The following is a 16545-nucleotide window of genomic DNA, read 5'->3' on the forward strand; positions in this document are numbered from 1 at the left end:
GAAGCAAGACAGGAGAGAGTTGAGGCTACGGTCTCTCAGTACCTCTGTATAATTGATACGCAGTCCCCGAACGTATCACCAATATGTTTGGGGGAATGCTTCGTGGTGCGGTACCCCCCCTGACAGCTGGTGCGTCGTCTCCTGCTTCGGGCAGCTCACGTCGAGACCGTGGGTGTGGAGGAGGGGCTTGTGTTGGGAGGGTGGAGTCGGCGTCGTGTGGGTGGAGAAGAGGAGGAGGAGGAGTCCAGCGATGACGACAGAAGGCGGAGTCGAAGACCACCTTGAGCGGGAGGCGAGACAGAGCAGAGAGAGAGAGAGAGAGAGAGAGATAGAGATAGAGATAGAGATAGAGATAGAGATAGAGATAGAGATAGAGATAGAGATAGAGATAGAGATAGAGATAGAGATATATATATATATATATATATATATATATATATATATATATATATATATATATATATATATATAGAGATAGAGATAGAGATAGAGATAGAGATAGAGATAGAGATAGAGATAGAGATAGAGATAGAGATAGAGATAGAGATAGAGATAGAGATAGAGATAGAGATATATATATATATATATATATATATATATATAGAGATAGAGATAGAGATAGAGATAGAGATAGAGATAGAGATAGAGATAGAGATATATATATATATCGATCGATCCGCTCGGACCTTTCTAGGCCCTGCGGCACGGGGCGGGGAGCCACCCCGAAACTCGGTGTCGTTACCCGAATCGGGCGCTCTCATTGACTCCGACCCCCTGCGCGGCCCGGCCGCGATGGCCGGATGCAGCAACATTCCACTTCCGGTAAGGTGATCCCCACGCCGCAAAGATGTCTTGCTCCGACCTCATGACATGATACGAATCGCCCACACCGAACTCCGCGCCATAAATCGCCTTGCAGGAACCCCCGGGTCTTGCCCTGACGACCGGCCGAGAGTGGCGTCGGTCCCGCATACCCGCTCGGGCGCCCTGACCAGCTCTGGCCGACGCACCCACTTCGTGTGCGCCAACGTGGCCCGAGCTGTACAACATGCCTCCGCGTGATCGCAGCTTCGCTGGCCGTAGAGGCGAGAAGGTAAGATGTTATGGCAAACCCATGCACAGACAGTAAGATGTGTCCATTCGTGGCCGGCTCTGTACGATAACAAAGTGTCGCAAGCGGCACACGGGTCGGCCTTTGAGAGCATGTTCCATACATCTTCCGTTCTGATCTACCATTACGCACGTGGCCAGCGCTCACCTGATTCTGCTATCGTGTGCACGGGGCAAAACCCGATCGATTTAATTAGTCCAGAAATGGGTTGAAAGGAACGCGCCACTTGCGCCTTGCACACTCGCATCCCGCGCAATGTGGCGTGGGGTTGCCTTTCTATTATCAGCCTCGGCACATGTTCCGTGCAGCGTGGGCATCGTGCTGGGTGTGTCTCCTGTCCATTGGGTGAAAATTACCGCTGCGTGTGAGTTTGGCAGGCCGTGTTTTCTATGGAGGGGTGTGGGTGTAATGCCTGCTGGCCCTTTGCCGAGGACCCATCTCACAGCGAAGGGTGCACGTGGCTCAGATTTACCTGAGGAGTAATCAGAAAAGAAGAGTACAAATGACATTAGAAATGAAATGAAGAAGAAATGATGTAAGCAAGCCTAGCTATGAGATCCTCGCAAATGCACGGCCCTGTTTTTTTCCGCTAGACAAAAGGGAAGGGACTATCTACACGTATATTAATGGAATAATTGTCTTGGGACCACTATCTGTTGGATGTATGCGGTTCCGAGAACCGCAACAATATTTAGTTTTTTTGATCAATTTTAGAAATTCGGCCTGTGTTGACCTTTTGCCCTTAAAATTAATAAGTAGTTGAATTTAGTGACCTGACATGAAAATGCTCTTCAAATTTCAAGTTAATTGGATAAAAATTGAGGATTTTAGAAATTTGGCCTATGTTGACTTTTTCGCCTATGATAACCACAAAAGTAATAGGTGGTTGATGTCAGTGACCTGATCTGTAAATCCTTTTCAAATTTCAACTTGATTGGATGAAAATTGAGGATTTAGAAAATTTGGCCCAAATTGGCCTTATGGTCTATTTTGACCTTTTAGCCTATTTTTCCCTCAAAATTAATAGGTGTTTGAATTCAACGACCTGATATGCAAATGCTCTTCAAATTTCAAGTCAATCGGATGAAAATTTAGGATTTTAGAAAATTTGGTCTATTGGCCAATGTTGACCTTTTAGCCAATGTTTACCTCAAAAATAGTCGGTGGTTGAATTCAGTGACCTGATATGCAAATGCTCTTCAACTTTCAAGTCAATTGGATGAAAATTGAGAATTTTAGAAATTCGGCCTATGTTGACCTTGTGGTCTATGTTGACCTCAAAATTAATAGGTGGTTGAGTTCAGCGACCTCATTTGTAAATGGTCTTCAAATTTCAAGTCAATCGGCTGAAATTCGAGGATTTTAGAAAACTTGGCTCACATTGGCCCATTGAGTTATCGGAGCAAAGGGGCAGTTTTGTCTGCTTTTTCATCTGTGAATGAAACTGTGGGTGTAACTGGATGTGTTGACTCTTGTGGTTTCTCTTCCTGCTTCGGTTCAATCCAAAAGTGGACCTTTCGTTTGATGTTTCTACCGCGACCTAAAGTAGTTTGCTTGGCACACGACTCGATATTTGACGTCACAATTTAAAAGCGAAACTTTGTTCGCTACTTGATGAAGGGCATTAAAGTGAAACAACGTTAACCGGAGCGACACCATATGGGGCCAGCCTGTGTTAATAATTATGCCTAATACATTATATAATGGTAACTTGTCTTGTGATTGTTGAACCAAGAGAAGGTGCTTTGAAAAAAAAAAAATTACAGGTGAGTGAGATGGATTACTCTATTCCAGATAGGTAACTAGCAATTATTGATCCTGAACAGTTGTTTCCTCCCCCCTTTGACAAAAGTCGGTGCCTCAAAATGACATCTGACCTCTCATCCTATAGATTTTTCAGGACATTTAAATAATTAAATGTTCGTTTTGATTGGCCAGTTTTTGCATTTTAGAGATACGCCGAACAGGAGATTGCCCTGTTCACCGTAGTTTGTATTGTTTTACAGAACAACCGATATATGACTGTATCGGTTCGCTGGCCATCGGATCTCTCCTTGGACTCGTTTCCGCATTCCTCATCTACACAAACACTCAGATGCTGCTCGGACGTTCGATCCAGGCCGATCAGCTACAGCGCATCACTGACCTTTTGGAAAACGATCCCACCATTCGGCAAGTGACAATCGGCCCTTTACATTTTCCACATCTTATGTTTTATACACTTTTATGTTTTCTCTTTCCACGTTAAATAATGTTTTATACATGTTTATGTTTTATCCTTTCACGTTATATAATGCTTATTGCACCTTTATGTTTTATCTCCACGTTGTATAAAGTTTCATACACTTTTATGTTTTATCTGTGTGTTTTATCTGTGTATATAATGTTTCATCTCTCCATGTTATTTAATGTTTTATCCACCTTTATGTTTTATATTTACACGCTATATAATGTTTTTTTTCACTTTTATATTTAATCTTTTCACGTTATTTAATGTTTTATCTTTCCACGTTATTTAATGTTTTATCCACGTTTGTTTTATCTCTCCATGTTATTTAATGTTTTATTCACTTTTATGTTTTATCTCTCCACGTTGTATTGTTACAAATTTGGAAGCTTACTGCACTCAACATTCAGGTCCCTATAGAACAGTTATATCGGTAAGTGTGTGCTTATAGTTAGGGCCCCCTACCTGTGTCTAACGGGAATTATATGTGTGCGCTGCGGAGATTCGTTTGCAACAAACCTCCTTCACTTCACTCCACACATCGACGCCATCGCCCACATGTGTTCGGCCACGTACGTGGGCGGAGATTTCCATCGCCTCAGACCGGGACTCCGCCCAGGAAGGCAGGGGCATGCCCCTTGTCCAATCTCACCACAGAAAGCGACTTTCCCACGGCACGCCGGCCAATGAGGGTTGAGATGGCCACAGAAGGCGGCTTTCCCACGACAGCCGGCCAATGAGGGTTGAGATGGCCACAGAACGCGGCTTTCCCACGACACACCGGCCAATGAGGGTTGAGATGGCCACAGAAGGCGGCTTTCCCACGACGCCCCATCCAATGAGGGTGGAGAGCGCCTCAGACGGCGATTTGCTCACCCCGGAGTCAAAAGGAATATAAGAAACGCCAGGCTGGGTAGTGGGGGTGGTAAAAGGATCGAGGTGGTGGAGGTCGTGGTGGTGGAAAAAGGATCGAGGTGGTGGAGGTCGTGATGGTGGTAAAAGGGTCGTGGTCGTCGTCGTGGCCATCATCATCGTGTTGCGGGTTCGAGTCCCGCCGAGCTGGATCATCGTCGCCTCTGATCTTCTCCTTGGCCTTGGTCGATTGGTGCGTGGCCGGTTGGAGAGCGTGGTACCTGGTGCTTGGAGCGGCATCGTGTTGTGGGTTCGAGTCCCGCCGAGCCGGGTTGTCGAAGACCACACGAGGTGGACAGGTCCATGCAAAGGCTCTGGTCTCTAGCTCACCTGTCCTCGAGCTGGAGGCCTTCAATAAAGACCATTAGGGTCCGTGTGTGTGTGTGTGTGTGTGTGTGTGTGTGTGTGTGTGTGTGTGTGTGTGTGTGTGTGTGTGTGTGTGTGTGTGTGTGTGTGTGTGTGTGTCCGTCTTTAAGTATCAACTGGATAAGTGCTTTTGCTTGTACACTGACTGCATTTCTTATAGTCGAATAACTCTGCTCTTTGTGTGTTCCCTTCCCCCCATTATAAATATATCCCCTGTTAAATGTTTCAACTCGTTTCTGTGTTTTCTTTATTGTTGGTTTAGCACGGTGCGTGTTGGGAAATTTGGAAGCGGCAAATTGTGCATTTGGACCGACGGACCTCGGTAACCATCCGCTCCGGTTACGCACGGTTTGAGCACGCTACTAGCTCGTTCCGCTCGAGCTCCGCTGAGGGTAAATTTTCCCGGTAGTTTGGACGACGTGGGTATTTAGGTAAATTGAAATTGGCAATCGACCCTATCCCACGCGGTCGACCTATTGGCGATCTTCGGTCCGATAAGGGACCCGTCGGCTCCGGAGTTATCCGGGGTGACGACCTATAAATTCCGGGTGTTCGGTGGAGCCGACTCTACTGCTCCACCTAGCGGTCGTGCTCGCCACCGAAACTCGGCCCACAACAGTATCATGTTTTATTGACTTTTATATTTTTTCTTTCCACGTTGTACAATGTTTTATACACCTTTATGTTTTATCTTCACGTTATATAAAGTTTCATACACTTTTATGTTTTATCTTTCATATAGATTCAAACAAACACGACATAATAGTGACCGAAGCTTTTCGTGCTGCACTCTTCAGGGTAAAAATCGCAGCAAGTGAAGAAGGAAGTGAAGGCGTGTGCTTTCTACGCAAGTCGCAATAAGGTAGACGCTGATTAGTTCAACCGTAATGGCATCACGGTTAATCCGAACGCCCATTGGTCGGCTCATCATCTTCACCTCGAGCTCCCATTGGCTGGAGCAGAGTTCGTCGATGATTGACGTTTGCAACCACATCCTGGAGAGAGGGGGGATGGGTTTCCCCATAGGTCCATTCACCATTTGTTACCGTACTTCCCTTGATCTTTCCTTGCTGAAAGAGACACAGAGATCGTACAAATTCCTTTCAACGACATAATATTGGATCGGTGGAAAGGATGAACGTTGCTCCCAACATACGTAAATGAAACGAGCTCCGACCTCTGCTCAATATCCTGAACATATCTGCATTGTACTGGTCTGCACAGATAGGGTTGGCAACCAGTTGCTGTGCAATGGCAGATGAAGCAGGTACAGTGGCCGGTGGTTGCTGGATATTTCTACATGCTCGCACTGGTTGTGTTCTAACCCTCACAATCTTTCTTCAAATCGGCAAGGGGACGTGTTGTTTGATCCAATCAGCCAATCTTTGTGTTGTGCGGCCCACGTACCGAACTTCACACCGGCACTTAAACTCATAAATAACATTGCTGGTTTGTGAGGTGGGTAGCGCATCCTTGTTGACCGACGTCAGCAAACGGCGAGAGGTAAAGATTATTCGGGTTGCACAGTCAGAAACGTGTTGGAAACAATACGTTTGATTTGTACTTCAAACCTTCATGATGATTGCCCTTTCCAGGGCATCCTGATATAGACTGGGCATTTGTCCGGACCAAACTTCCGATCTTTTGTCGTGTTTAGAAACTTGTGTATGTATCTCTTAACTATATGCTCAGGATAACCATTCTCACCGAGTATATTCATGATTTTGTCAATTTCCGCAGGAAGATTACAAGGTGAACAAATCCTCTGTGCTCTGGTAATCAGGATATTGATCAAGGCAATTTTGTTTCTTGTGGAGCTGTAGGAGTCCCAGCGAGTATACTGCCCTGTGAAAGTCGGCTTCCGGAAGACGCATGTTGTGAAACCAAGGTTGGATCTATCAACCAACACATCCAAAAACGGTATCGTGTTTGACGATTCAAGCTCCGTGGTAAACCTCAGCGCTGGATGGACAGTGTTGAGCTATGGCTGGAAATTGTTACATGCCGTCCGAGACTCCAACAAAGCAAAAATGTCATCAACATACTTTGTTTGTCTTTTTTTTTTTGTCATAATTTTTATTGTCATAAATTATGACAAAAATGTCATTTTTACTTTGTTTGAATCTCGAACGGCATGCGAAAATTTCCACTGTACCTGCTTCATCTGCTATTGCACAGCACCTGGTTGCCAACCCAATCTGTGCAGACCAGTACAATGCAGATATGTTCAGGATATTGAGCCGAGGTCGGAGCTCGTTTCATTTATGTATGTTGGGAGCAACCTTCATCCATACCACCGATCCAATATTATGTCGTCGAAAGGAATTTGTACGATCTCTGTGTCTCTTTCAGCATGGAAAGATCAAGGGAAGTACGGTAATAAATGGTGAATGGACCTTTGGGGAAACCCATCCCCCCTCTCTCCAGGATGTGGTTGCAAACGTCAATCATCGAAACGTCAATGTTTTATACACGTTTATGTTTTCTCTCTCCACAGTATATGTTTGTTTAACACACTTTTACGTTTTATCCCTCCACGTTATATAATGTTTTATACACCTTTATGTTTTATCTTTCCATGTTAAGTTTTATGCACCCTTATGTTTTATCTTTCCATGTTATATTGTTACGAATCTGGAAGCCATTTGTACACAAACAGACAGCAGTCCCTAAGCTTAGTTATTTCGACAAGTATGTGTTTATAGTTAGAATCCATCCCCTATGTCTAATGGGAATTTCGTGTGTGCGCAGTGAGTTATTTTTTAGTCAGGTTTTATACATCTACTACAACAACAACAACGGCACCATCCCTCACTCAACCCGGTCGCCATTGCCCACTTGTTTTTGGCCGAAGGTGTGGGCAAGGCTCCGCCCCAAGGAAGGGCATAGAGCGTTTCCTCCAGCCAATGAGCGAAGGGGGAGCATCGCAAGCGCGCCCCAGCCAATGGGAGGCCAGCGTGTCGAAAGCTACTACGGAGCCTCTTCGGGGGAGGGGCCTCCGATACGCCTCGACACCACCCCCCCCCCCCCCGAGACGCCTCGTCCTATCAGGAGGCTGACCACCTCAGGGGCGGCACCGCCCAGCCAGATGGGATTTTCGCCCCTCGTCCAATCCGGAGGCGAGTCCCTCAGAGCGGTTCCCTCGACCGGCAGGGGAGGGGAAGTACGAGAGAGTGTGGCGAGCCAAGGAGAAAGGAGAGAGAGAAAAAGCCTCATCTTGCCTGCTGGCGCTCTCGTCTACCCACGGGTGCTCGTCTCGTCCGGTCCGTTCCTGTGCTGGCTGGCGTCCGTTGCATCATTCCTGGTCCCTGGTGCTTGGTGCTGTGTTGTTGGCGGCGGGTTCTAGTCCCACCACCGGACAAGCTCGACCAGACCGCACGAGGCGGACAGGTGCAAGAATAGGCCCCTGCCCTCAGCTCGCCTTCTCTCTCGAGCCGAAGGGCCGAAAATAGACCATTGAGGTCCATTTCTTTTTGGGTGTGTGTGTGTGTGTGTGTGTGTGTGTGTGTGTGCGCGTGTGTGTGCGCGCGCGTGTGTGTGTGTGTGTGTGTGTGTGTGTGTGTGTGTGTGTGTGTGTGTGTGTGTGTGTGTGTGTGTGTGTGTGTGTGTGTGTGTGTGTGTGTGTGTGTGTGTGTGTGTGTGTGTCCGTGGGCCCCGTCTTTAAGTAGGATTGATTAAGCGTTTTTCATTGTACATTGTTTGCATTGTTTTTATTCGGTTGTAACTCTGCTCTTTGTGTGCTCCCCTCCCTGATTATTGTTTATAAATAAACCCCCATGTTAAATGTTCCAGTTCGTTGTTCGTGTTTTCTTTCATTTGCCTAGCATGGTTCGGGCTTGAGAAATAGCAAGGCCGTTGGTGCCGTAAGTTGTCATTGGGACCGGCGTGGCTCTGGTAACTCCGCTCGGTTAAGTCGGATCCGAGTCGGTACCTGCGACTCGGTTCGGACAGAGTCGGCCGAGGATGTGATTTCCCCGGTAATTTGACGACGTGGGTACTTAGGTATATTGAAATTTGGCTATTGACCCTACCCCACGCCGTCAGAGAATTGGTGATCACGGTCCTTTAAGTGGCCCATCAACTCCGGAGTTATCCGGGGTGACGACCTTTTAATTCCGGGTGTTAGGTGGGAGACGGCTCAACTGCTCCACCTAGTGGTCGTTTATCGCCACCGAACTCCGGCCCACAACAATATCATGTTTTATACACTTTTACATTTTATCTTTCCACGTTATGTTGTATGCATCTTTATGTTTTATCTTTCCATGTTATATAATGTTTTATACACTTTTATGTTTTCTCTCTCCACATTATGTTTTATACACCTTTATGTTTTTTACTCGTTTGTTTTATCTATCCACATTATGTTTTATGCGCCTTTATGTTTAATCTTTTCATGTTATATAATGTTTTATACATGTTTACATTTTACCTGTCCATGTTGTATAGTTTTATACACCTTTATGTTTTATCTTTCTGTGTTATATAATGTTTTATACACTTTTATGTTTTCTCTCTCCACATTATTAGGTCATCTCTATCATCTCAGTAGAGATGACCTAATAATAACAGTCTCGAAGTCTGTCCGCCCGTCCGTACGTCCGTCCGTTCGTACACAATCAAACCGAGTGGAGACAAATAACCAATAGTGGAATGGATAGAGGTCAATGAGACATGCACAAGGATATAACTTTCAAGGTCGTCCAAGGTCGAGGTCAACGTCACGAGGCTGTGAAAGTTGCGAAAATCGTCAATTTGAAATCGTATCTCCTCCCTCATTTATCAAGAGAGATCAAATGTTATTAGTGATTCAGATACTACGGACTATTATCTAGAACAACACGAGCCATTTTTTTGAAATTTGCTCTCGTTCCGATTTTATAGCCCTTCAAACTTCACTCTGATTCCCCGTATGGGCCGTTCATAAAGTACATACAAAAAAAAAGTATTAAAAAATTCAGAACCGGAACTCTCCGAGACAAATATTCCACTTGAAGCTTTTGTCAGATTTAACTAAAACAATGGAACACAAGTTTATATGCACACTTACTTTCATTTATGACATTAACATTGTCTTGAATGTCAATTTGTACTTTTATTTTCATAAATGACGTGCTGTGATATTAAAAGAAAAAATAAATTACACCGTTCGGGACTGCATCGTCATGACTTACAAACATCGGTTCATAAGGAACTGCTGGCTTTGCAAGCGATTAGCGATGTGGGAGGGGGTGGGTGGGTGGTCACTAGCCTGCATACAGAGGGGGGTGGGTGGTCACTAGCCTGCATACAGAGGGGGGTGGGTGGTTTTGAAACCCGGAAGTAGAGTGTACGTACTTTATGAACTGCCCCTATTCCAGTCTGGCACAGAGTTACTTTCGACATCTGGCAGAGATGACCGGCACTCCCGCTCGGGGGTATTTTGTTTTATACATCTTTATGTTTTATACTCGTTTGTTTTATCTTTCCACATTATGTTTTATACACCTTTATGTTTTATACTAATTTGTTTTATCTTTCCACATTATGTTTTTTACACCTTTATGTTTAATCTTTCCATGTTGTTATATAATGTTTTATACACCTTTTATGTTTTATCTTTCCATGTTATATAATGTTTTTTCACGTTTACGTTTTATCTTTACATGTTATATAATTTTATACACCTTTATGTTTTATCCTTCCATGTTATATTATGTTTCATACATGTCTATGTTTTATCTTTCCACATAATGTTTTATACACCTTTATGTGTTATCTTTCCACGTTGTATATCGTTTTATACACTTTTATGTTTTCTCTCTCTCCGTTATTTAATGTTTTATACACTTTTATGTTTTGTATTTCCACGTTATATAATGCTTATACAATTTAATGTTTTATCTTTTCATGTTATATAATGTTTTATACACTTTTATATTTTCTCTTTCCAGGTTATATAATGTTTTAGGCACTTTTATATTTTGTCTCTCCATGTTACTTTCCTTCACATCTTGCTGTGAATACCTTATTTTGGCCCCTTTTAAGACGCTGACTTGTACTTTTGGAACTGCAGGTTCAAATTTTTGTCCTACTTGTGCATCATTATGATGATGACTTCTATCATTCTTATCTCGCACTGCTCTTCTGCCATGTTTAGAAACTAAGTTGAGACATGAACACATTGGTTCCACTCAGATGTTGCTCTGTTAATGTGAACATGGTTGTATTCCAAACAAATATATTGTCCAGAGTGTGTGTGTCTGATGATAATGTTTTATTCACCAATATGTTTTGTGTGTCCATGTTATATAATGTTTTATACACGTTTATGGGCCATTGGGACTTTGGGACATAGTAGATATATGTATGGGGAAGTGCACAAAACTTTCGGATTTTTGATATGACCCCTAGGGGCCGGGCAAGAGGGGTTGGGGTCATGGGGGTCACACATTTGTTTGAGGCATGGCAGCCACATTGATCATGTAATGCTTGATAACCTGATTCGTCAATCAAACTTGTGAGCCTCAGCAATGACCTTCAGTTGAGCCTTAACAATGACCTTCAGTTGAAATGTCACATCATTTTTCCATCGTCGGTCATTCTGAGATCTAAATGCCATTTGACTTCTGCCGAGCCATATTGTGCATGGAGATCCATGGTGGGGATGCAGTTAACCCCCCTCCCTCCCCCCCATCTTTTTATAGGGCCATTCATGATGTGAAGGCCACAGACATGGGAATGAGTAAGGTGCGCTTCAAGGCCGAAGTGGATTTTGATGGTCGTGTGCTCACACGCTCTTACCTGGAACGCCAGGACATCGAGCAAATGCTCAATGTAAGTCCCAAAAACAAGTTGGTTATTTGGTTAATGGGATCCCAATTTTTCCATTATTTGTGAGTGAAACTTGTATACAGTTTGAGATTTAAATGACGAAAATAAATATCATTGTTGGCCACTTTGGAGCTCTCAGGGGGATGATGATCTACCATCTACGCCATTTATTTATTTTAGCAAAATATAACAGCAAATTTGCTGACAGAAATGTTATGTTGAAGATTTTTAAGATTCATCAGGATTCCAAAAAAAAAGCTATCATTTGGACATCTTCATTTTTTTCATGTTTCCACATCTTGATGGACTCAGATTTTAATGATCATCTGATGTGGTGTTTGATACATCTATACCCCTTTCACACTACACTGCTTACCCTGGGGAAAAATTTCTTACCTTGCAGTTCTTTACCCTTTCAGACCGGTTTCACGAACCCCATGGTTTGCTTCACTCGAGATGAGCTTCCCCAGGGTATTTTGGTACCTTTTCAGACAATACATTTGTGATTACTGTTCCAAGAATCAAATTGGACCAAGAATGCTTTGCTTTATGGTGGCTGCTAATGCAGTACCATCATAACATAGAAAATGGCACCCAGTCCTAAAGCTACGCTTGCCATTTTTCTCTTGATTTTTAAAAAAGATTTTGCAATGGAGTGCATGGTTCAGCTAGAGTAGGCGTAACTGTCGACAACCTCAAATATTAAAATGATGATGATGAGAATGGAACATGAGGTAAATTAAATATAATTTTGAGGTGCCTCCACACGGACTTCAATACAGACAAGGGAACAGAATAAATAAAATAAAAATCCTCTCTTTCTCCCAGCACTTAGCTGTGTGCCCAGAGATGAGTTTCTGAAGCTTGGGGTTTGCCAAACCGCGTCGTCACCGCAGGAAAATGTGCCAAAAATGGTGCCCAGACTCTCTGTGGGCAGAAAACGTACCGGAGGCAATTCAGGTGGTGATACTCAACACCAGGGCTCAGAAACCGCTGTGCAGCTTCTTTTGGTGATCACACTTGACAATTAGAATGTGAGGACAGTACATGTATAAAGTGTGTACAATTAGAATGGGAGAGGGGAGGGCAGTTGAGGACTTGAAGTCACATTTTACATTCCGTGTAATTTCCACGGGCCCCTGCCATTATTCTGTCAAAGGGGTCAAATTCCCTTGTAACAGGCCGGGGAAACAGGATATCTGCTTGTGTGTCTAAAAATCCCCGGAACCTTTCCCACTTTTTAGGTCATCTCTATCATCTCAGTAGAGATGACCTAATAATAACAGTCTCGAAGTCTGTCCGTGCGTACGTCCGTCCATCCACAATCAAACCGAGTGGAGACAAATAACCAATAGTGGAATGGATAGAGGTCGATGAGACATGCACAAGGATATAACTTTCAAGGTCGTCCAAGGTCGAGGTCAACGTCACAAGGCTGTCAAAGTTGCGAAAATCATCGATTTCAAATCTTATCTCCTCCCTCATTTATCAAGAGAGATCAAATGTTATTCGTGATTCAGATACTATGGACTATTATCTAGAACAACACGAGCCATTTTTTTGAAATTTGCTCTCGTTCCGATTTTATAGCCCTTCAAACTTCACTCTGATTCCCCGTATGGGCCGTTCATAAAGTACATACAAAAATAATAGTATTAAATTAAGAACCGGAACTCTCCGAGACAAATATTACATTTGAAGCTTTTGTCAGATTTAACTAAAACAATGGAACACAAGTTTATATGCACACTTACTTTCATTGATGACATTAACATTGTCTTGAATGTCAATTTGTACTTTTATTTTCATAAATGATGTGCTGTGATATTAAAAGAAAAAGGTAAATTACACCGCTCGGGACTGCATTGTCATGACTTACAAACATCGGTTCATAAGGAACTGCTGGCTTTGCAAGCGATTAGCGATGTATGAGGGGGGTGGGTGGGTGGTCACTAGCCTGCATACAGAGGGGGTTGGGTGGTTTTGAAACCCGGAAGTAGAGCGTACGTACTTTATGAACTGCCCCTATTCCAGTCTGGCACAGAGTTACTTTCGACCTCTGGCAGAGATGACCGGCACTCCCGCTCGGGGGTATTTTTGAATTCCCGTCGGCAAAGCGACGGGTGGTATTTGCTAGTACGAAAAACAATGCCGTCAGAGAGAGAGAAAACACACACACACACACACACACACACACACACACACACACACACACACACACACACACACACACACACACACACACACACACACACACACACACACACACACACACACACACACACACACACACACACACACACACACGCTTGGCCGATATCAGCAATTTTTCGGTCATCGGCAAATTGGGGTCGGTGTGATTACCAACTACAGTCTATACTGTATACAACCCAAAAGCCTTGAGTCGCTTTCACCCTTTTTTGGGGGGAATTTCAATGAACAAATTTTAAAAACAACGTCACATGATAGGCATTTCAGGGAGATGTGCATCAACGTTAATCTTTATAAACAGCTGCGTGTGATGGGTGGAAAAAAAAATTGGCTCGGTAATTTAGAAAGCACGTTAATGAGGCAAACAGCTCGGTAATTGGGTGTTCTCAATATTATCAAGCTGGAGTGTCTCCGGCTGACCTTGAACGACTCACTCAGTTTTGGGGAGAGCCCCGACAAACCTGTGGAACGTTTTGTGGTCCCAGCCGGTGTCTTAAGGTGGGTGGGAGGTTTCATAAACACCTCTGTACAATGATGATTTTGAGTTTCAATCCGTACAAAGCTGCTTCCGATCTGGATGTCATTATTCCCGCCCTTTTCTTCGAAAGCGCGGGAATATTGTGATTGTCTCTGCCGTCCGTCTGTCTTACCCTGTAACTCCTAGTTTGAAATAGGAACTTGAAACTTTGGGACATAGTAGATATATGTATGGGGAAGTGCACAACACTGTCGGATTTTTGATATTACCCCTAGGGGCTGGGCAAGAGGGGTTGGGGTCATGGGGGTCGATTAAAAAAAAAATTGTCATAGCTTTTTAAATCAAACATATTCATGAGTTATACATTTAACAACATTTTTTTTTAAACACATGATGATCAGAGGGTGCCTGGGGGCTAGGGGGTGCTTAGTGGATAGGGGGTCAAAATAGCTCCTCCTACACTGTTTGAGATAGGAACTTGAAACTTTGGGACATAATAGATATATGTATGGGGAAGTGCACAACACTGTCAGATTTTTGATATGACCCCTAGGGGCCGGGCCAGAAGGGGTGGGGTCATGGGGGCTGATATTTGTTTTTTTAAGTGTATTTACCATTGTACATGGTAAATTATTTTATGAAGAACTTACTTATGTGGCCCCCATGAGTGATAAACAGTCGCAGGTTTTACTGTATTTATCGAATTGATTATGAATAATTATAATTAATATTATACACAGTTCATTCCTATGATTAAATTGATGCACAGTTCTATATTGTTGGACAGTGTTAAATTAATGTTTCATGAAATGTTGACATGCTTGCAATGACTTCTGATTTAGTAAACATAGTAAGTCTTTGGTCATAAAGTACATCAAATAGAAAAGAATAGTCAATCCATTTTGCAAGATAAAATTTCACCGAGCGTTAATGGGACAAAGCAGTGCGCGTGGGAATATGCGATGGTGTGCCATCGACAACGTAGTTCTGGTGTTCGAATTGCGTTTCTCTTCGTTTATCAAGTGTTTGTAATTGGATTTTGTAAAATTAATGGTCAAGTATTAATTTGTGATTGGAATGAAAATATAAAGAGGTTGAGTTTAAAGCAGAATGAGGAAATTATGTGAAGGTCTCCAACCATGACATTTGTGGATTCAGCATTTGTAGTTTCGCTATTCTTTTTTTGCCCAAGTCCTTCACGAACCGGCTGTCGAGCCCCTCCCATGCATAGCATGGGTACTTTGCTAATCAAATATATTTTGCTTTGAATCTCACAAAGAGAAACCATAGAACCTTTGCTCAACACACCAGGTAACCAATTGCTTTTGAAACGGTCACGAGGACAAAGGAAAACCTGATAAAACCTGCATCACACAAAATGGTGTAAAGCAAAAAAAATCCTCTTCACTTGCAGCAACAAAAACGTTCCTCTTCACTTTTAGAAACAACCGACTATTAATATATTGGCGGAACTATAAGAGTATATTTCTATTAATGTTTTGTAATGTAAGAAAATCTCCCAAAAAGGAAAGGGCAAACTGTGTACGTAATTGCCGAAAAAAGGACCCGCTGTGGCCTATGCCGTCATGGATTGCGAAAGCAGGTTATGAAGCACGGTGTTTCACTCAATGAAATTACACTTTCTGCACATTCTATAATCTTTTCTTCACTCAATATAATTGTCCGAACAGAAGAAAAAGTTAAGTTTAATACTTTACTTCAATAAATACACTAGGTTATAAAAATTGCTGTGTGTGTGTGTGTGTGTGTGTGTGTGTGTGTGTGTGTGTGTGTGTGTGTGTGTGTGTGTGTGTGTGTGTGTGTGTGTGTTTGTGTGTGTGTGTGTGTGTGTGTGTGTGTGTGTGTGTGTGTGTGTGTGTGTGTGTGTGTGTGTGTGTGTGTGTGTTTGTGTGTGTGTGTGTGTGTGTGTGTGTGTGTGAGAGAGAGAGAGAGAGATACTTTTTGTCTATTAATTACTGCCTCTATTCATTAATTATGCACAATTGGAATGTACATTTTGACCCTTTCGACTGCTGAGACCCCTTCAAACTTTGAAGACCCTTTAAGACCCCGAAGACTCAAAATGGCCCAAAAGACCCGAGGACCAAAAAGACCCCAAGACTGTAGATCCTGTACACCCTTTGAATATTCGACTATACGACAAAAAAAAATCTGAGATTTCCCATGTTTTAAACGTACGCCATGTTAAGGTATATAAAGCAGCTTAATATATCCTTCTACCACGGCATGGCATTCATTGAAGCCTGGTGTTGGTTTAATAGTTAGGGTGGTGGGCTTGGGATCCTAGGATCCTGAGTTGAAATCCCACTTGGCTGTTGAATTAATACCAGTTGGGGTTGATTGCCTGTCATCCTTCCGAGGTCAGCAAAAATGAGTGCCAGCATGCTGGTATACTGTACTGTCGGA

At 43.2% G+C, this 16545-nt stretch overlaps 1 protein-coding gene across 2 annotated transcripts in view; it reads left to right on the forward strand.

Moving 5' to 3' along the window:
• The window catches only part of SLC30A9 (solute carrier family 30 member 9), a 109031-nt gene that overhangs the window by 72857 nt on the left and 19629 nt on the right, over positions 1-16545 (forward strand). For both annotated transcript variants that reach the window (XM_085863793.1, XM_085863794.1), the window contains exons 16-17: positions 3118-3283; positions 11303-11432. In XM_085863793.1, the coding sequence (XP_085719919.1) occupies positions 3118-3283; positions 11303-11432 (296 nt within the window). The remainder of the gene's footprint in view (positions 1-3117; positions 3284-11302; positions 11433-16545) is intronic.

The sequence above is a fragment of the Eptatretus burgeri genome, chromosome 18, assembly GCF_056783735.1.
Source record: "Eptatretus burgeri isolate ZD-2024b chromosome 18, Ebu_testis_v1, whole genome shotgun sequence".
Classification (NCBI taxonomy): Eukaryota; Metazoa; Chordata; class Myxini; order Myxiniformes; family Myxinidae; genus Eptatretus; species Eptatretus burgeri.